Source organism: Myxine glutinosa, chromosome 9 (assembly GCF_964187855.1).
Source record: "Myxine glutinosa chromosome 9, kmMyxGlut1.1, whole genome shotgun sequence".
Lineage (NCBI taxonomy): Eukaryota > Metazoa > Chordata > Myxini > Myxiniformes > Myxinidae > Myxine > Myxine glutinosa.
The window spans coordinates 89,356,520-89,378,953 of NC_136269.1; the positions used below are offsets into that span (position 1 = coordinate 89,356,520).

General features: G+C 45.2%; 2 protein-coding genes across 10 annotated transcripts in view; both read left to right on the plus strand.

The window, feature by feature from the left end:
- The window catches only part of LOC144893635 (uncharacterized), a 1,058,663-nt gene that overhangs the window by 887,304 nt on the left and 148,925 nt on the right, over positions 1 to 22,434 (plus strand). The window lies entirely within an intron of this gene.
- The window catches only part of G2E3 (G2/M-phase specific E3 ubiquitin protein ligase), a 171,166-nt gene that overhangs the window by 1,688 nt on the left and 147,044 nt on the right, over positions 1 to 22,434 (plus strand). For all 9 annotated transcript variants that reach the window (XM_078784508.1, XM_068100820.2, XM_068100821.2 and 6 more), the window contains exon 2: positions 14,154 to 14,215. In XM_078784508.1, the coding sequence (XP_078640634.1) occupies positions 14,176 to 14,215 (40 nt within the window). In that variant the 5' untranslated portion in view covers positions 14,154 to 14,175. The remainder of the gene's footprint in view (positions 1 to 14,153; positions 14,216 to 22,434) is intronic.

Below are 22,434 nucleotides of genomic sequence, written 5' to 3' on the forward strand. Positions count from 1 at the left end.
AAGGAGAGAGGGGAAGAGGGAAGGTGGGGTGGAAGGAGAGGGGGGAAGAGGTGGGAGTAGGGATGGGTGGGAGTGCAAGTCTGGAAGGAAGGAAGGAAGGAAGGAGGATGGGGTGGGATAGGAGGATGAGGTGGGATAGGAGGATGGGGTGGGATAGGAGGATGGGGTGGGATAGGAGGATGGGATGGGAAAGGAGGATGGGGTGGGAAAGGAGGATGGGGTGGGAAAGGAGGATGGGGTGGGAAAGGAGGATGGGGTGGGAAAGGAGGATTGGGTGGGATAGGAGGATGGGGTGGGGTGGGATAGGAGGATGGGGTGGGGTGGGATAGGAGGATGGGGTGGGGTGGGATAGGAGGATGGGATGGGGTTGGGTTTGGAGGATGGGGTGAGGTGGGATAGGAGGATGGGGTGGGGTGGGATAGGAGGATGGGGTGGGGTGGGATAGGAGGATGGGGTGGTGTGGGATAGGAGGATGGGGTGGGTTGGGATAGGAGGATGGGGTGGGGTGGGATAGGAGGATGGGGTGGGGTGGGATAGGAGGATGGGGTGGGGTAGGATAGGAGGATGGGGTGGGGTGGGATAGGAGGATGGGGTGGGGTGGGATAGGAGGATGGGGTGGGGTGGGATAGGAGGATGGGGTGGGGTGGGATAGGAGGATGGGGTGGGATGGGAAGATGGGGTGGGATGGGAGGATGGGGTTGGGTGGGGTAGGAGGAAGGGGTGGGGTGGGATAGGAGGATGGGGTGGGGTGGGATAGGAGGATGGGGTGGGGTGGGATAGGAGGAAGGGGTTGTTTGGGTTAGGAGAAAGGGAAAGCGGTGGGAGTTGGTGACGGTGGTGGGGGATGGAGTGGTGGTTAGGAGGTTTAACCTTCCCCTAGCAGAGGAACCCGCACCTTGTACAGACAGAAGGGGATGGGAGGAGCGGACGAGGGAGGTGGGGGGACTGGACGAGGGAGGTGGGGGGACTGGGAGTCTGGAAAGAGGGAGGTGGGGGGACTGGGAGTCTGGAAAGAGGGAGGTGGAGAGGAAGAGGTGGTTTGGGTTAGAGAGGGGAAGGGTGGGAGTTGATGGTGGGGGGTGAGGCGGGTTGGGTTGGGAGTGCGCGTCTGGAAGGAGGGTGGGATGAGAGGTGCCCGCATGCACCCACACCTTGCAGAGGAACCCGCACCTTGTATGGAAGAAGAAGAAGAAGAAGAAGAAGAAGAGGAGGAGGAGGAGGAGGAGGAGAGGAGGTGGATGAGGGAGGGGAAGAGGTGGATGAGGGAGGGGAAGAGGTGGATGAGGGAGGGGAGGAGGTGGATGAGGGAGGGGAGGAGGTGGATGAGGGAGGGGAGGAGGTGGATGAGGGAGGGGAGGAGGTGGATGAGGGAGGGGAGGAGGTGGATGAGGGAGGGGAGGAGGTGGATGAGGGAGGGGAAGAGGTGGATGAGGGAGGATAAGAGGTGGATGAGGGAGGGGAAGAGGTGGACGAGGGAGGGGAAGAGGTGGACGAGGGAGGGGAAGAGGTGGACGAGGGAGGGGAAGAAGTGGACGAGGGAGGGGAAGAGGTGGACGAGGGAGGGGAAGAGGTGGAGGAGGGAGGGGGAGAGGTGGACGAGGGAGGGGAAGAGGTGGACGAGGGAGGGGAAGAGGTGGACGAGGGAGGGGAAGAGGTGGACGAGGGAGGGGAAGAGGTGGACGAGGGAGGGGAAGAGGTGGAGGAGGGAGGGGAAGAGGTGGACGAGGGAGGGGAAGAGGTGGACGAGGGAGGGGAAGAGGTGGACGAGGGAGGGGAAGAGGTGGACGAGGGAGGGGAAGAGGTGGACGAGGGAGGGGAAGAGGTGGACGAGGGAGGGGAAGAGGTGGACGAGGGAGGGGAAGAGGTGGACGAGGGAGGGGAAGAGGTGGACGAGGGAGGGGAAGTGGTGGAAGAGGGGGGAGGAGAGACCCGGTGTTGCCTGGCAACGACAATGCCAGATACCCTTGCAAGTGAAAAATAAAAAGGCGTTTTTCCTTTGATTATGTTCCATTTTTATTTGGGTTCTTGGGTGAGATCCCTTTATTTTCGTGAAGTAAGTTAAAAACGACACCACGGGATCTTGCCAATACATAAGTTGATGCGGATGAGGAATGGAAAGCTCCACAATGTAGCACCCCCTGCTGCCATAGGATGCGGATGGCAGTTTTAACATTTGGGTTGCCTCAATCTGGATTCGATTTATGGTCAAAACTAGACCAGCAGGGGTACTCGGTGCTGTCATAATCCTGTTGGTTTTTTGAAGAAATATTTTTGTGGGGGCCTCAAACACTTCCCTACACCCACGAAGGCTTAGGCACAGTAGAGCAATTAAAAAAAAAAAAGTTTATGCCTCCGCCCACGAAGGTGGTTGCAGGCATTATGTTTTTGGGTTGACCGTCCTTCCATACGGGCTAAACCTCGTTTTTCTCAGCAACTACATGTCCGATTGAGACAAAACTTTCAGGGTAGGAGTGACACCCATGCAGAATGTTTTTATGATAATTGTGATGTCATAGGTCACGTGGTATGGCAGCCATCTTAGATTAAGGGTGTAGTACTGGTGAACAGGTGATTTTATTTTTTTTATTTTTTTTATTTTTTAAGCTGAACAGTTTCCTTATAGTCTTATAAACAAGAATCATGCTATTAGAGGTCATAGAAGTACCCCTAATTATTGAAAAATTCAAATTTCAATTCAATTCAATATAATATTTTGCATGAAATTTGTTATAACTTGGGAAATGCATCATTCTTTTGGGCTGAAATTTGGACAGGATATTCAGAATATCACTTCCTTTAAAATGATGAAGGCTTTTGTTTATAGGAGTAGCCATTGTGGATTTATTGAAGGACAACCAAGTTTTATCTGGTAATTGGCATAATTAGCTAATTAGTGAACATTTGACATAATTTCACAAAATCCTCTCATCAGGTAGTAGAGTAACACATGTATAATACATGTACCAAGTTTTGTGTGAAAAGAATGAGAGGTGACATAGAAGATAGAAGTAGAAATGTGTTCTTTGTTTTTCCTTGTTTTTTATTGACGGTCTAATTTATGCAAATTATATGCATGTAATATGACAAAGAAGCGTTGAAACTGGTCTGAGTTAAAGCCAAGATTATATCTTTCAAGAAAAACTGAAAATTAGATATTAACTTGACTTTGTTTTTGTGTAAAGGCCTCTCAAAGGTACCTATGTAGTTTTCTCAATTTTTCACCAGTACTACACCCTTAAAGGCAAATTATTTCTCGTAAACCGCTGAATGGAAAAATTTGAAACGGGGCACATTGTCAAGTACTCCTAATGGGGAACAAAAGCATGATAATTATGACATCATAGGTGAAGTGGTATACCAGCCAAAAATGTTTTAATCGAATTCCTTATCCTAAAAATCTGAAATTGCATGCACATTATCCATGACCAATTTGTATTGAAATATTAAATTTATGACATCATAGGTCACATGGTTTGGCAGCCATATTGGATTTAACCTAAAACCTTAAAAAAACATCTTCTCCCAAACCACCAAATTGATTGACTCAAAACTTTGTGTGTCATTGACTAGGCATGGTGATTAAAAGATGATCACGAAAACATCATTGGTCACATGGTGTGGCAGCCATTTTTGATTGGAAATTATTAAATAATTATATTTCTGAAACCGCTTACCCTATCAATGCCAAATTTTACAAATATCTAACACCATTGTTGCATATAGTTTGACAATGATGACATCGTCGGTCATGTGGTTTAGCAGCCATCTTGGATAGAGAAACGAACCTTATCCGATCAACAAGAAACTTCACAAACGTGATCCCCTACCTATACATATGCAGAGTGTACATTTTTAAAGGTCACATGTCACGTGGTGTGGCAGCCATGTTAGCTTGAAATCTGATATTTAAAAAAATCCCTTCTCTGAAACCGCTTCACCGATCGATGTGAAACCTGTCGTGGCTGGTGAAATTGTGATATTTGAAAACAGCTGAAGGGATTTAAATCAAACTTGTTTATTTTTAGGACAGTGAACGAGGGCATCCACCTGTTGTGGGACTATACGGAGGCATATTGGCAACACAGTCAAGTTTTTCAAGATTTTCAAATTTATTTTGCCTAAAACGCTCCCCTAGCACTGACTGATTAACCTCTGAAAGTTTGACGAAGATCTGTTTTGGCATCTCTGAGGAAAAATGGTGACAAACGGCTCTCTTGTAGCAAAAATTAACAGCTCTTTTCGGTTTTTTGGTTTCTTTCCGCTTTTTCTTGACAGATCTTTCCGCTTTTTGGTTTCCGGTTTTGCCAGTGAGGTCATGTGTTTTTCCAAGCTCTCCACGCTACCAAAGTGAAGAAATTTTCCCATTTGTATTTTTGTCAAAACTGTATTTTTATTTTATGGTGTGAGTGCCTACTGTGCGTTTCGAGTTATATCTCGATGTAATTCGTGCATACCTGTGTATAATCGTCGGTTGGTTCCTGCCGTGTTTTTCAGGCCTGGCAGGCCTCAAGGCTTTGTTGTCTCATCTCGGCGGTCATTTGTGGTCCATTTACTTTCGTTCTCTCACTGTTTTTCCAGTCTTTTTTTTTTCACCCGATACTTCACCGAACATCTTACCCTTTGTTTAAAGTCTTAATTCAAAACAAAAAAAAACTCAAAAAAAAATATATATATATATATAATTTCCTTCTCTCCCTATGTTCGTTCGTTCTTCGACCACGTGTTTCGCGCCACCCGTTTTTTTTTTTTCCTCTCCTTCCTTCATAACTCGATCTTCTCCAGCCGACACCTTTCCAATGCCAGTTCTCACCATACTTCTTCAACTTTATCCTTATTCCTCTGATCCACTTTCACTTAACCTTCAAAAAAAACATTAACGAAGAATTTAAAAAGTATGCTCTCCTCCCATACAAATCCATTTGCTTATACACCTCCCTATTCCTTCATTCTCTGCTCTCCTTTCTGTCGATCTCCTATTCTTCTGTTCCCCCTTCTGAAACTGTGCTGGAATCCTTAATCCCCCTTAGGAATCCTTCATGGCCTCATTTAGGGAATTTCTCCTGAAGTGTTGGATTCTGTTGTATATTATAACACACTTTTCTTCTTCTTCTTTAAAAGGTTGTTTTTGATTTGCTCACCAAATCTCTTCATTTCAAATAAAAATTCAATGTCTTGCAGTTCTTCCTTCCGACATTCCCGAAAATCACCTGCATTCCACCCCTCCTCCAACGTTTTCAAACGGATCTCTGACTTGAAAATCACAAGAAACTCATTTTGCAATAAATGTTCCTTTTCCATTAATCGTCCAACACTTTCTAAAATCCAAACTCTTCCTTCCCCTCCTAAACTCCCTCCTCACCCATCCCTTTGAAATCTCCCCCCTTGCTCCTCCCCTCCCAAACTTCCCCCTCACCCTCCCCTCCTAAATTCCCTCCTCACCCCTCCTTTTCAAAACTCCCCCTTCCCCCCTCCCCTTCAAATCTCCCCACCCTCCCTTGTTCTCCAATACCTCCCCTCTCACCCCTCCTCCTCAAAGCGTCCTCCCCGCTTCCTCTCCCTTTCAACTCTTAACTCGATCTCCTCCAACCTTCTTCTTCGCTCTGCCCCCCTCCCCCTCAAACAACACCTCACTGTGCCTCATTCAATCACCATCAAACCTTTTGTCCACCTCATCCTTTCCTTTCTCCTAGCTCTTCTGAAATCTCTGACACACTATCAACAGCTCTCCCTACCTCTTCCACCTCTTCCACATCTTACCCTACCCCTCCCCCCCCCTGTTCTGTATCTGATGCCCCCCCCTTCCTCTTCATTAACGGTATGGACCTCAAACATCCGGGGCTTTCGTTCAAACTTAACTGATCTCTCCATACAGGTTGCTTCTGACAAACCAGACGTGATCTGCTTAACAGAAACTTTCCTCCTTCATGATGTCTCTGATTCCTTAGTATCTCTCCTGGGTTACTCCCTCCTCCGGTATGATAGACCTGAGCCTCGTCCTGGAGGTGGGGTTGCTATCTTTATCAAAAACTCTCTTTCTCACCCGCCATGCACTGCCCTATCTCCACCTCAAACGCAGGAATACCTCTGGCTACGGCTTCCCCTTCGCTCCCACCTCTTGTTCATATAGTGTGTTGTACTGTCCACCAAACAGTGATGACTCCATCTACATCTCGCTGTCTGATAATATGGACCAACTTCTATCTACTCATCCCAACTCTCTCTTCCTCATATGTGGTGATTTCATTTGTCACCATGCCAGTTGGCTGGGTGTGGGTACCTCTCTCACCAGCCATGACTCCTCAGCAAAGGGCTTCTGCGACTCACTGGGACTGACACAATCTGTCAATTTCCCGACCCGGATCTCAGTCAACGGACCATCTTCTCTTCTGGACTTGGTTATGACTAACTTCCCTGCAAATGTCTGCTGCTCTTCTTCTGCTCCAATCGGTTCATCTGACCATGTGCTTGTTAAAGTGGACATCTCTGGCCATTCTCAGAGAGCCTCCTCAGCATTTATGAGTCTGGCATTTCACTCGGGCCAACTGGCACGGTCTTCAAGCAGCCAACAATCATCTGGACTGGTCTCCCATCTCTACTGCCTCTTACATCAACTCAACCTGGGAATTCGTCCAAAGTAAACTGCTCTCTCTCATGCACAGACTTATCCCATCCCGTCTTCAGTTGTCATACCCTTGCTCCCGTCCATGGTACATGGAATCTAGTGGTGAGGCAGTTGCCCTGAAACAACTTGCCTTCGCCTCCTGGAAGGCAAATCCAACGGAAGGCAATCTCATTTCCTTTCTTAAAGCCCGGAACAAGTGTATCTACCCACAGAAAAGCCAGGAAATAGTCAGGGGGCCAGGAGCTGAACCTGGAAAGTGGTTCCAAAGTTTTTTTCTCAGTGTTTTCATGTTATATAGGTATTGTACTCTATGAAACTGCATGATGGCATTCTCCCATCATTGAGCATTTTCATATAACAGGTTTTATACAATTGCGGCTATCAGGACACAAAACACTGGTTTTAGGGTGGGGAAAATAGAAACACCCTTATATTATATCTTTACAAGCATTCAAGCTAGGGTCTTGATTTTTTGCATATGGGTGTAAGGTGTATCTTGACCATACCTATTCGTGGGTCAGTCATAGGTCAAGGTCAAAGGTCAAATATCTGGGTCAAACGTGTACAACTCAGCATTGTTTATACACTGTGATATATCTCTCATTATACTGAACCTGTATCCATTGTTATAACGTCTAATGTCTTGTTATAAGGTCTCATGAGCTCAATACTGAATGAAGTAATGCTGGACTACGTAATATTTATTGAGTTCTTTATGATTTTATGTTCAAAGATTACATCAAATCTGGTTACGTAAATGATCTGTATATGGTGTACCTATTCATAGGTTACTAACCCACCAAAATTGTACATATTCTGTATTTGGTTTTAAAATCTTTCTTATATCATAAACATCATCAATCATCAGTGTTATTGTAATCATCACCATCTTCCCCTTGTGAAGAAGTGAAGTGAAGTGAAGATGGCCCAGTGCATACCACCACTTGACCACCAGCAGCACCCAGAGGGATCAATTGTGAACATAGTTACTGGAAGGGTACAATCATCTTCAACAGTTAATGTTCACAAATCAATTGAAATCAGGAGCAAACAATCCGGGGAATTTACAGAGGCTTTAGCTCGAGGCTTTCATCACAAGATTGAAAGAAGGATAACTTCAATGGCAGACACGAAGAAGTCTGTAAATATCGGCACACAGAAGGTTTTTGATACAAACCTAATCTACAGTCGTGTCATATGTCTGCAGGCCAGTAATAGGGATATAGACATTGACAATCTGATGTCCTATGAATTGGCTCCACTGCCAACGGCTCTCTTTGCAGACTCTGGTGATATGCGGATATCCACATCTAAATCCATCTTGAAAAGAGATATGAAAATTGAGGTGTCATCAAGAGTAGCCCATGAAGAAATAGAAGTCACTGCCATTGATGGGTGTGCCCTTCTCTGGATACCTGGTTGGCCTGCTGTTGGAAATGTGCAGACTTACATTGATGCCTTCAAGCACAAAATAGCAGAGAATCTCTCCAAATGTGATGTCTATCTCGTCTTTGATAGATACAATGAATTCAGCACCAAAGATTCAACACGATTAGCCAGGGGTGCTGGCAGGGTGCATCAGTTGACACCCTCAACACCAATCCCCACACAGAAAGCAGTATTGACTGTTACAGGCAATAAGAAGCAGCTCATCAAACTGATATGCGAGGACTTGCAAAGAGATGAAGACTTTGTTCAGAACTATACACAGGAGCACACACTTTTGATAACAGGACAGGAGGAAACTATCGAGATTAGCAAGGGCATTGTCATAGAAAGACGAGATCTGTATACCAGTCATGAGGAAGCTGACAATATTATAGTGCAGCAGGCATTTATGGCAGCTTCAGAGGGGGCATCCGGTGTAGCTGTGGTGGCTGATGATACAGATGTGTGGGCCCTTCTGTTGCACCACTATCTGGAGCAGAATCTTGACATCCCAATTATAATGCAATCTCCTATACATGGAATAAGTGTCATAGACGTCAAGGCAACCGCTGCCCAATATGCAGACCTCATTCCAAACCTGCTTGCAGGACACTCCTTATCTGGATGTGATACTGTAGCAGGATGCTTTGGCATCGGGAAGAAGAAGATGTTGAACACTATAAAACAACACTCACTGAGTCTTCTTGGAGAAATTGAGGCCCCCTGGCCTGAAGTAGTGAAGCAGGCAACTCAATTCACTGTTGCTACTTACTGTCAGAAAAACTGCCATACTCTCTGTGAGGCTAGAGCAAAGGTATGGAAAACCAGAATAGGCAAGGGGAGCAGCACAATGCCAAAACTCTGTTCACTCCCACCAACTGATGCTGCTTTCCAGGAAAATCTGAAAAGAGCACACCGACAAACTTTCTTGTGGAAGAATGCCTTGAGGTCTGAGCCTCAGAAGTTAGACCCGTTAGAGTATGGATGGAGCAAAGATGGGGACATGCTCTGCCCAACTACAGTTCCAGCAGGAAGTCAACTGGTCCCCGAGTACATCCAAAAGATCATCAGTTGTGGCTGCTCCAGTGACACACCATGTGAAAGTATTCGATGTGGATGCAACAAAGCAGGAATGACTTGCTCAGTCTTCTGTGCCTGTCAGCAACAGGACGCAGCATCAGTACGTCACAACAGAGTGAATACTATATCACCTGATAGTGATGATGAAACAAGTGATGAAGGCGAAGATGGTGATGATTACAATAACACTGATGATTGATGATGTTTATGATATAAGAAAGATTTTAAAACCAAATACAGAATATGTACAATTTTGGTGGTTTAGTAACCTATGAATAGGTACACCATATACAGATCATTTGCGTAACCAGATTTGATGTAATCTTTGAACATAAAATCATAAAGAAGTCAATAAATATTACGTAGTCTAGCATTTCTTCATTCAGTATTGAGCTCATGAGACCTTATAACAAGACCTTAGACGTTATAACAATGGATACAGGTTCAGTATAATGAGAAATATATCACAGTGTATAAACAATGCTGAGTTGTACACGTTTGACCCAGATATTTGACGTTTGACCTTGACCTATGACTTTGCCCTTTGACCCACGAATAGGTATGGTCAAGATACACCCATATGCAAAAAATGAAGACCCTAGCTTGAATGTTTGGAAAGATATAAGGGTGTTTCTATTTTCCCCACCCCCTAAAACCAGTGTTTTGCGTCACGATAGCCGCAATTGTATAAAACCTGTTATATGAAAATGCTCAATGATGGGAGAATGCCATCATGCAGTTTCATAGTGTACAATACCTATATAACATGAAAACACGGAGAAAAAAACTTTGGAACCACTTTCCAGGTCAGGCCAAAATATGCATTTGACCCCCTGACTAAAACATCTCTCTACTCTCAAGAGTAGTTGTAATTGTCATGGTTCCCTTTTTGAGGCAATGATTTTATGGCGGGATGACCTTCCTGCCGCCAACTCTTTTAGTCGCCTCTTACGACACGCAGGGATACGGTGTACCTATTGTAAACCGGGGTACACACCGGGTCTGGTAAACACACACTGGTAAAGCATGTGGTGAGGTGAAAAGAACTGGGAAGTGGCTGTGTGCAGGAAGGGTGTCGGAGTGAACTCCATTCAATGTACAATGTGCGCTGAGTGGGTTCATCAAAAATGTAGTGATTTGAGAGGGTCATTAAGCAGTGTGGCAGCTACATTCTGTATACCAGTTTCTGTATACCAGTTTCTGTATACCATTCTGTATACCATACCATACCATACCATACCATACCATACCATACCATACTATACCATACCATATACTGTATACCATACCATACCATACCATACCATACCATATACCATACCATACCATATACCATACCATTCTGTATACCAGTAAGGTGTGCACAGAGGGAGCTGCAGATGGAGGAAATGTTGAGTATGATCTTGGAGATGGCGTGAAGCTGGAAGGTGTGAAAACATTTTGCTACCTGGGAGACATGCTGAATGGAGAAGGTGGATCAGACTCGGCAACGGTTGCTCGAGTGAGATGTGCATGGAAGAGGTTTCCGGAACTGAGTGGCTTGCTGACGAGGACGGGAGTGTCGTTGAAGCTGAAGGGAAAGGTGTATGCTGCATGTACGAGAAGTGTTATGATTTATGGGAGCGAGACATGGGTAATGAACGTAGAGCAGCAACGAAGGCTGGAGAGGGTGGAAATGCGAATGGTTCGGTGGATGTGTGGAGTATCGTTGAGAGAGAGGAAGACAAATGATGAATTGCGAAAGATGATGGGAATAGAGCCTGTGATGGATGCTGTGAAGAGAAACAGGTTAAGATGGTTTGGTCATGTGTTGAGGAAGGATGAATGTGACTGGTTGAGAAGAGTGATGGAAATGAATGTAGCAGGAAGTAGAGGACTGGGAAGACCGAGAAAGACTTGGCTAAAGATGGTGCAAGAAGAAATGCGGGCAAGGGGGTTAATAAGGGGAGATGCAGAAAATAGGGTTAAATGGAGAAGATTGTCATGGGGACTGCAAGGCTAACCCCCACTTCAGCAGGGAAAATGGCCTTAAAATGCCTTTTGCTGTTGTCTCAAGAGTGAACTCTCAAACCTGTCTCCCTCTTCCAAATCCTGGTGGCATCTTGTCAAATCTGGTGTTTGTTCCCCCTCCATCCCCTCCCTTACCTCAAACGGCCACACAGTTGACTCCACACAGGCACTCGTTGAAAAAGCTGAATGCCTCGACTCTGTGTTTGCCTCAAAATCTTGTGTCCCAAACCCGTCTCTCTCTGTACCCAGTCGTACTCAGCTGCTCCTGGACTCTGTGTCCTCTCCTGACAAGGTGGAGAAGTTTCTTTCAATCCTCGACTCTGATTCTGCAACTGGACCAGACGGCATCAGCCCACGGGTCATAAAACCCCTGCCCTGCCGCTCTTTCACACCCTCTCTCTGTTCTCTTCACCCTCTCTTTTGCTCAAGGTCATCTGCCATCACCTTGGAAATCAGCCAACATTACCGCTTTACACAAAAAATGAGCAAAAACAGATCCTTGTAACTACAGACCAATCAGCCTGCACCCAATTATCAGCCAAGTCATGGAATCCATAATTGCTTCGGATATCAAATCCTTCCTCTTTTCCAATGGCTTGATCTCTGATCATCAATTTGGATTGAGATCATGTCACTCCACTCTGGACATGCTGCTTCTGCTGTCTCAACAATGGATGGAGGTCTTCAATGTCAAACAGGAAATTAGAGCTGTTTGCCTTGACATATCACGTGCCTTCGATACGGTCTGTCACCCCGCTCTGCTTACCAAACTCTCCTCCAATGGTATCCATGGAAATCTCCACGCATGGCTTGCGGACTTCCTCTCTGGTCCTCGTCAACGTGTGGCCCTGAATGGGTTTCTCTCATCTCCCCTTCCTGTTCAGGCTGGAGTTCCCCAAGGCAGTGTTCTGGGGCCTGTGCCATCAATGATCTGGTCTTCATTAATGATCTCGCCGACTCTCTGGAAAATCCTCTCTATCTCTTTGTTGATGACTCAACTCTCTGCAGCTCCATATCCCAACCCTCAAATTGGCAGGCAGCAGCCTCTTAACTCTGCAGACCTGGACAATGTCACAAACTGGTCAAACAAGTGGAACATGTCTTTCAATCCTGACAAATCTCACACTCTCACGATGTCTCTCTGAATAGACCGTCTGGACAACCCTCCCATCTACTGTCTCAACAATCCTCTCCAATAAGTTCTGTCACTCAAGCTCTTTGGTCTCACAATCTGCCATGATATTTTCTGGGAAAAACGCATTTCCAAGCTGGCCTTCAAAGCCAGTCGCCGACTGGGCATCCTCCGTCGTGCGAAGTCCTTCCTTGGCACACCTGAGCTCCTCACCACATACAAGGCTTTCATCCGCAGCTCAATGGAATACTGCTCTCGCCTTTGGGCTGGTGCTCCTGTCTCACATCTAGCTCTGCTTCACGTTGTTGAAACCAGACCTTTCAGAATCATTAGAATCTCCTGCGATGAATCTAACTCTGAGAGCCTTTCACTCACTCACCGCAGGCAGCTTTGTGGTCTTTCTGGCTTCTACCGACTCCTCTCTGTCCTTGCCCCCCCCCCCCCCACCCCAGCCCTATCTGTGTTCTGTCCCCCAAATACTCCTACAGATTGCACAATATCTGCCAGCAACCCTCTTCTGGTGAAACTGCCAAAATCAAGACTCTCTGCTCACCTTCACTCTTTCATTCCTCTTTCCTTTCCACCTCTGGAACAAACTCCCTCACTCCCTTCAATCCCACTCCTCCCTCCAGGTCTTTAAAAAGCTGTTCACCACCATCTCTTATCTTCCCCCATCCAAAACCTTGATCTTTTCTACCCCCACTAATTCACCCCTGATGTACTTTTTTGAAATTCCAACTTCTTTCCTGGAAGTCCTGGCAGTGTCCATATGTTTTATGCCTCTCCCATCTCCCCCCAAGCCCTCTCCCTCCCACATTTCTCTCCATGTCCCTGCTCTCAAATGTTGTGTTGTCCTTCCCCCTCTCTCCCCATCTTATCTACCGCTCCCCTTATTTTGTGTTTTATGTGTCGGTTTGACTTTTTGTGTGATTAATGTTAGCGCTTTCATGAGCCTCGATCTTGTATCCAAAAAAAACACAAAAAACAGGTCGATTTCAAGCAACAAATCATGTGGAAACCACCGAGAACAGATAAATTAAAAAAAAAATGGGTATTATAACACACCCAAACTTCCCCGGCCTTGTGACTAAAAACGAAAAGGGAGCTCTGTCTACTGTAACGCCATGGCTTACAAAAGCAGCCTGAATAACGTTCACCAATCGCTTGATATGGTAAATTTTGTCAGATGTCACTCTAGATTTGGACATCATTTAGTCGACAGCATCCAATCCTCATATCCGAATCCAGATTTTGATGATCCACTTCAATTATGTAATGATAATCAATCGTGTTTCCAAGGCAAGGCATGTTTGAGTCGGCCAAAAGAAAATGGCAGCTTAATAACCCAGCGAGGTGCAGTGGGTTGATCAAGATGGTGGGCTGCCATATTGGTAAGCCGCCATATCGGATTTTTTTCTCATGAGCACCTCATTATTCATCTTCAAAAAGGGTGTTATAACGCACCCAAACACCCAGTTTTCATCCTTGCAATCTGTTGGAGGTCCAGGTGTATGCATGCAAAGTTTGGGGCCACTGGGTTTCATGGTTTTGGAGTTATGGAGGAGACGGATGGACGGACGACACTACCTTTTATTATTATATAAGAATGGTAAAACCAGCCCAGCTGGGATTATTACGGTTATTCGGGAAAAAAAAGAAAAAAAAAAGACTAAATTAATAAATATTCTCAATACGATATTTGCATATACCCTTTTAAAGTAACACATCCAAAAAAACCTTTTCTCTTGTATTGTACTGTTCTCTGGCATCTCTGATGTACCAGCATTTTGTTCCTCAATTACCAAACTTTTGGGATGTAACATATATATATTTGTATGTAACCTTTTTTTCTCCCCATTGTGTCTTTGCATGCTTTGGCAGGCTTCGGAAGTGACTTCCAAACATGAGCAATAACAGAAAACGAAAGGCCTTAGACGATCCAGGTAAGATCTGCAAAATGCCAGTCAAAAAGTGTACGGAGTGAGGTGCTTGCTTGGAAACAACCTGTAATACTACATCTGCAAAAATATTAAGCAGCTCTTGCACAGACACAACTTCAGGGTGCCCTCATTAATCCCTGAAATTTTCAGCTTCTTAGGTCAAATCCTTTAGTCGGAGTAGATGGACCATACAACATACTGTTGCGGTCGCCTGATTCGGACAGGTGTTCCAATCCCAATCCTGCCAAACCAACATTATAGTTGATCGGGGATGGACTCGAGATCAAATCCTCCACCCACACGATCTCCAATTTAGAGATGGATCATCAAAAGAGATCGTACGCCATTTGCTGGGAAAGCCAAATTGATCTTTTCTTCGGTTTTCAGGGTACAGATAGCTCCAACGAGAATCTGACACCCTGTCCAGATCGCCCTTCGAAACAGGATAGAAATCCGAGCGGTGGCTTTGGTGATCCAGCAGTAGTTTTATAAAGCCTCCTTTGAGGTAATGACACCAATTTCTCACGATTGTGCTTTTTAACAACGCTGGGATTACTAGCCAAATGATGAACCACAAAACTGCCGACAATTTAATTGAGGTAATCAAAGTTAATAAATGGAGAGGGGAGATTGGAGGAGAGAAAACCATGTATCAACAGCAAAAAACAGGTACAGTTTATACAGTTATGAGATACAATCAGAATAAACAATCAATCAATCTGATCTGATAATCAATAATCAATAATCAGAATAATCAATCTGATACAATCAGAATCAGAATATCAGAATAAAAAACAATCAGATACAGTTTATACAGTTATGATTCCCCTACACCCATGATAATCCGTTCGGCTTAACCTTTACCTTAACCATCCACTCAACAAACATGACACACTGGGCACAACAAAGTATTGGGCACTGGGCACAACATGTAAAGCACAACAAAGATGATCGGCAAACCCAGAGGTTAGAGCTTGGCAAAGTGTCTGGAGGCAATTTGGTTCCAGTCCAGGCAGGAAGTGACTGCTCATTCTGAACGTCGATCGAGGAAGGAACGAGAAACGCAGCTTGCTTGGCGAGGTGCATCTCAGTAACCCTCTCTGCAAGCTCGGCAGGCATATACAGCAGCACCGAGCTCCAGTGCTCCAGTGCGCTTTAACTTTGTCTGCCGATCTTGATAACTGCTGTCGCCCATGCTCAACAATATCCTTTCACGTGCTTTAATGGCTTTTTCCACGTCCTCTGGAGATGCTAATTGCCAGCTGCTTGAGACTGTGTATGACTTTGACTGATTGAAGGACCATTTAACAGGGGATGGAAGGGTCCAATTAAAATCTGTCTGGAATACTTCCACACATAATGTACACCAATACCGTACTCATATGCTACACATTTAATAATGAAATATCTATACTACATTACTCCCTTTAACCCATATCACATCCCTACAGAATTGCCTCCTCCTTTCTCTGAGGTCCAAAGGGGCCAACCTGGTCAGCTCCTAATGACACATACAGTACACATTCCCACCTATTCTAATCCCACACGTATTCATTGTTTCCTTACTCTACATTTCAAACTTTTATTTCAGATTATCTTGCTATGCACACGCGTAACAATTCCATCCCCTGGATTCTATCCAATTCTATCTCGATATCCCCAAAATTTTCAGCTTCCTCGGTCAAATCCTCTGGTCAGAGTAGATGGTGCATACAACATACATAAACATATTGTTGCGGAAAATGATTCCTCGTAGTTAGTAAATTATAATTTATTAATATAGCGTAGTAATTAATAATTATTAATATAGCGTAGTTATTTCCTTTTTGAGTGTTTAGCGTAAGTGTAGGAGTAATTAATTGTGAGATTAAATATGCGTTGCTATTATGTCTAGATGGACATCGTCAACCTAACCTCATGTGTGTTTCTAAAACTGCCATCCCTTTTTAACCTATTTATTTGGTGATTTACCCTTTGGAGTCCCTCATTTATGTTATTTTGAAGCATCTGTGAGGCCTGGATATGGGAGTTTTGGTGGGAGAAGGAAGGGCGCCGTCTGTCATGCATATTACCTCGGTTGGTTGAGTGACAGGTTTTGAGGGGTCGTCCCTGCCCAATAGTGAGAGGGAAGGGGCGAAACACGTCAGGGCCAGAGCGAAAGTCAGAGCCTTCAAAAGCCCATGCAGTAGGGGTATGGAAAGGAGTTTTTTTCCCTAGATTGGGCTGCGTCATTTTGCCAGGCTTTCCTGCTGCACCATGTCCACACTCAGCCAGCCATGCTTCTTCCTCCTGTCCATGTGTTCTCAAGCACCCAGAATGGTGCGCTGACTGAAACTACAATGGGATATGACCTGCATCCTTACCAGCTGTGCCATGCCGGTGGCTCTTGTAATTCCCGTCTTGTCTGCCTCTATCTAATGTCTATCCCCTGTAGCATAAGTGATGGGCCATCCATTGGGCCCATCAGTCACCACAGAATATAGAAAAACTGTACGAAAATTTAAAGTCTCATCTTGTGAATGGATGTGACACTCGGTAGATTAATAAGGCAGCAATAATAAGGTGAAATTAATAAGGCAAAATAAATAAGGCAAAGGGATGTCTTCAGTACGTGACACCATGGAGACACCTTCTGCGCCTGGGTGCCGTGCAGCACATTGAGACAGAATTGAGGGAGTGGTGTACAATAGAGCCCAATCCAATAATCCAATAGAGCCCAATCCAATAGAACCCAATAATTGATTAATTGCGTAATTAAAATAAATAAATAATCATAAAATAATTAATTTCTTAATCAAATGGCTAAAAGCATACCTAAAACACCACTGTTTCATCCGAATCTGTTATTTTTTTGAAAATGAAGTACTTAATTGAGAAAATAAATAAATAATCGATTACGTGATTAAGCAATAAATCAAAAATACCCTTTATAGCTTTATAGCCTATGGAATACTGCTCTCCCCTCTGGTCTGGTGCTCCTGCCTCACACCTAGCCCGTCTTCACGCTGTTGAAACCAAAGCGTTCAGAATCATTGGAATCTCCCGCGATGAAGCTAACTCCAAGGGCCTTTCACTCACTCACCGCAGGCAGGTTGGTGGTCTTTCCGTCTTCTACCGACTCCTCTCTGGCCTTGCCCCCCCAGCCCTCTCTGGGCTCTGTCCCCCAAATATTCCTACAGGTCGCACAAGATCTGCTTGCAACCCTCTTATGGTTAAACTGCCAAAATCAAGACTTTCTGCTCACCTTCACTCCTTCATTCCTCTTTTCTCCCACCTCTGGAACAAACTCCCTCACTCTCTTCAATCCCACTCCACCCTCCAGGTCTTTAAAACAGCTGTTCACCACCATCTCTTATCCTCCCCCATCCAAAACCTTGATATTTTCTACCCCCGCTAATTTCGGTCCCCTTGTGTTTTATACCTCTCCCCCCCCCCCCTCCCCTTCCCACGCCTCCTGCCCCCAAGCCCTCCCCCTCCCACACTTCTCCCTGCTCTCAAATGTTGTGGTTGTGTGCTTCCCCTTCTCTCCCCATCTTGTCTTCCACTCCCTCTTTTTGTATATTTTGTTTGTCTGGTTGATTTGTTTGTGAAATAAATGTTAGCTCTTTCACGAGCCTCGATTCAGTATACAACAACAACAACAACAACAACAAAAAAAAAATCACTTGGTCCAAATATGTCATGTCCAAATGTACAAACATGTCATGTCCAAACAAGTCATGTCCAAATATCAGCTTCCAAGTTAAAAGGATGGTTGAGATATCGCCTGGACAAACAAGAAAATGAGAAATAAAACAAATGAACTGAGTGAAAACTGAGTACACCCTTTCGGCGCACATCATTGCCAGGTCCCCTTTGTCTCCCGGCAATGACGTCATTCAGCGCCAGGCGATTGAATAAAGAGGGGCGGAGTACAATAATTAAGGAATCCTGGTCGTTTGTTTGATGGCGAGAGCGTATATGATCGGTAGTGGGTAAGGAGGTAGTTTATTTATATTGTCGCGTGACTCCCCCTCGGTTAAGCCCGGCGAAATCACGAATATCCAAAGGGAGCTTTAACTCCGAGGTGACGATCAAATACCGATTTCACTCTATATGCGCAGGAGGAAGAAAGAAAAGAAGACGAAGCAGGAATTTACCTGACGGTCCGCGTGCAGTCTTCAACCCTGCAAATAATTAAACTCACACAAAACGGAATTAAAGTTTCTTGGGAAAATAATACAAGGGTTTATTGTCCCCCGTCGCACAGCGTAGCGAAAGGGGGACTATGGCTTTCCCCTCCGTCCGTGTGTCCGTCCGTCCGTCCGTGTGTGCATGCATGCGTGCGTGTGTGCGTGCGTTCGTGCGTAAGCGAAGGACCGCATTCAAATTTGGTGTGTGGGTGCAACCCACGTCAAAATCCAAGATGGCCGCCGCCATGTATGTCTGATGCCATGTATGTCTGAACCTTGTGAGATGAATATCTTGAAAAATAAGCGAAGTACCAACTTCTAATCTGGTGTGTGGGTGTATCGAGGCACAAGCAAGAACGCTGTTTAAAATTGGGTCGCCACGTCAAAATACAAGATGGCCGCCACCATATATATGTCTGAACATTGTGAGCGAAATATCGTGAAAAATAAGCGAAGTACCAACTTCTAATATGGCGTGTTGGTGTATCTAGGCACAAGCAAGAACGCTGTTTAAAATTGGGTCGCCACGTCAAAATCCAAGATGGCCGCCGCCATGTATGTCTGAACCTTGTGAGATGAATATCTTGAAAAATAAGCGAAGTACCAACTTCTAATTTGGTATGTGGGTGTATCTCGGCACAAGCAAGAACGCTGTTTAAAATTGGGTCGCCACGTCAAAATCCAAGATGGTCGCCACCATATATATGTCTGAACCTTGTGAGCGAAATATCTCGAAAAATAAGCGAAGTACCAACTTCTAATCTGGTGTGTGGCTGTATCTAGGCACAAGGAAGAACGCTGTTTAAAATTTGGTCGCCACGTCAAAATCAAAGATGGCCGCCGCCATGTATGTCTGGACAAACCTTGTGAGATGAATATCTTGAAAAATAAGCGAAGTACCAACTTCTAATTTGGTGTGTAGGTGTATCTCGGCATAAGGAAGAACGCTATTGAAAATTGGGTCGCCACGTCAAAATCCAAGATGGCCGCCTCCATGTATGTCTGAACCTTGTGAGCGAAATATCATATCATAGCATGTTTTCTGCATCTTCCACTTTGGCAATTCACATCACCTCACCGACGAGGGACCCAGACGTAACACTTGTTTAATATATATCGGGACAGGAAAATAACGCGCCGGTAACTAAATATGACCTAAATTGGGATCCCACACACCTCGCTTCAAATACAAGCACAGGGGAAGAGTTAATCAAATCAACCGTTGTGTTCTGTGGTGCATCTTATCTCCGTCTAGCTGAGGTGTGTCAGGGTTCGTCAGGTCCGAGCACGTCGTCCAGGCCCCAAGCGTGCAGTCTGGACGCGGCTCCGGTTGGCGGGGAATTAGGCCTCGATTCGACCTCGTTCGTGCTCCACCAGGCCACGTACGCTGCCGCGGCAGGCCTCGCCTGCACGGTCGTCGCTCGCATGCGAGGTCCCGTACATGAACAACCGGGAAGGATGATCGTCGGCGCTCCACCGTCTCTCCACCGTTCATCCGAAAGCAGGCAATTTTCGGATCGCAAGGGAAGTTCAGGGCAGGCAGGAAGTCCAAGAAGGGCAGAGAGGCAGAGGCGAAGAGAGAAAATGTCGGTTTCTCTCACTTTTATCAGACCGTTCCCACGTCACCGGCGCTTCTCCAATCAGTGTGTCTCTTTTTGCTTGCGCTTTGCGCCCTTGGTGCCACGCCATTGGTCGGTGGCCAATCAGTGTGGCACGTCCTTCACCGTCCTTACTATGCCAATCAGCGACCTGCTTATTACTCGCCCCTCCCCCGGCAATCACGAGTCCTTCTGGGTGTGGCTCTCGGCCTGCCTGTTCGATGTTTCATCGCCATGGTGTAATAATGCGCGGCCGCTTGCTGTGTTCTTCCGGTAGGTCTTATTAAATTCTATGTGTGGTGCTTTTAATGGTGGGATTCCTAACCTATGTGTCTATGTGTGTTGCCATACGGGACAATGGATAGATCACAGAGGGAACGACACACCGGGGAATTAGCATAATCCCTACAACTACTTAGAATGCCCCCTCGTGGCGGGGACACATATCCAACTTATCCGACATCCGGGCGAGACAGGTCCTCTACTTATTTACATCGAGATGGTTCTTGCTACCCACAATCATCGGAGCACCTACCTATGCAGATGTACCTAAATCTATATATGCCCCTACCCCAAAATTCAAAACGATATGTCCTGATTCTATAGTGTTGGTTGCAGCATTTATTTTTGTACATTGCTTAGTTTGTAAATGTCTACTCATGCCATCCTATATATTAAAAACGTAATGAATCTGTGTGTGCGTCTGAAGTCTTCTGGTCAAAACCCATTGGCTGGACAGCTGGCCTGACTCCACCCACAATTGTAATTGGAGAAATCATAGACCTGCCACATTGGTGCGATATATAGTAAGCCTGCATGTGTTATATTTTGCTTTTTACCAATAATATTATCTTTTTATTTGGTTAATAACAGTTGCATTCAAATACACAGGTATTTAAAAAAAATAAAAAAATTACCAGACAGATTTAAATAAAAAAGAAACCTCTTCCGGAAACATTTAAACTTGGTGGTACCTCATCTTCTTCCTTCTCCTTGAATGAAAGTTGTTATTTTTATGGATGGTACGCACTGCAGTCGGAGGCAAATTTAACAAGCGTTACGCCTAGGTCCCCCGTCGGGGAAGTGATGCGAGTTGACAAAGTGGAAGACGCAGAAAACATGCTATGATATGATATTTCGCTGACGAGGTTCAGACATACATGGAGGCGGCCATCTTGGATTTTGACTTGGCGACCCAATTTTCAATAGCGTTCTTCCTTGTGCCTAGATACACCCACACACCCGATTAGAAGTTGGTACTTCGCTTATTGTCCCCCGTCGCACTGCGGAGCGAAAGGGGGACTATGGTTTTCCCCTCCGTCCGTGCGTGCGGGTGTGCGTGCATGCGTAAGCGAAGGACCGCATTCGAATTTGGTGTGTGGGTGCAACCCACGTCACAATCCAAGATGGCCGCCGCCATCTATGGCTGATGCCATGTATGTCTGAACCTTGTGAGATGAATATCTTGAAAAATAAGCGAAGTGCCAACTTCTAATTTGGTGTGTGGGTGTATCTCGGCATAAGGAAGAACGCTATTGAAAATTGGGTCGCCACATCAAAATCCAAGATGGCCACCACCATATATATGTCTGAACCTTGTGAGCGTCTTATCTTGAAAAATAAGCGAAGTACCAACTTCTAATCTGGTGTGTGGGTGTATCTAGGCACAAGGAATAACGCTGTTTAAAATTGGGTCGCCACGTCAAAATACAAGATGGCCGCCGCCATGTATGTCTGAACCTTGTGAGATGAATATCTTGAAAAATAAGCGAAGTACCAACTTCTAATTTGGTGTGTGGGTGTATCTCGGCATAAGGAAGAAGGATATTGCAAATTGGGTCGCCACGTCAAAATCAAAGATGGCCGCCACCATATATATGTCTGAACCTTGTGAGCGAAATATCTTGAAAAATAAGCGAAGTACCAACTTCTAATCTGGTGTGTGGGTGTTTCTAGGCACAAGGAAGAACGCTATTGAAAATTGGGTCGCCACGTCAAAATCCAATATGGCCGCCGCCATGTATGTCTGAACCTTGTGAGCGGAATATCTTGAAAAATAAGCGAAGTACCAACTGCTAATCTGGTGTGTGGGTGTATATAGGCAAAAGGAAGAACGCTATTGAAAATTGGGTTGCGACGTCAAAATCCAAGATGGCCGCCACCATATATATGGCTGAACCCTGTGACCGAAATATCTTGAAAAATAAGTGAAGTACCAACTTCTAATCTGGTGTGTGGGTGTATCTAGGCACAAGGAAGAACGCTATTGAAAATGGGGTCGCCACGTCAAAATCCAAGATGGCCACCACCATATATATGTGTGAACCTTGTGAGAGAAATATCTTGAAAAATAAGAGAAGTACCAACTTCTAATCTGGTGTGTATGTGTATCTAGGCATAAGGAAGAACCCTATTGAAAATTGGGTCGCCACGTCTAAATCCAAGATGGCCG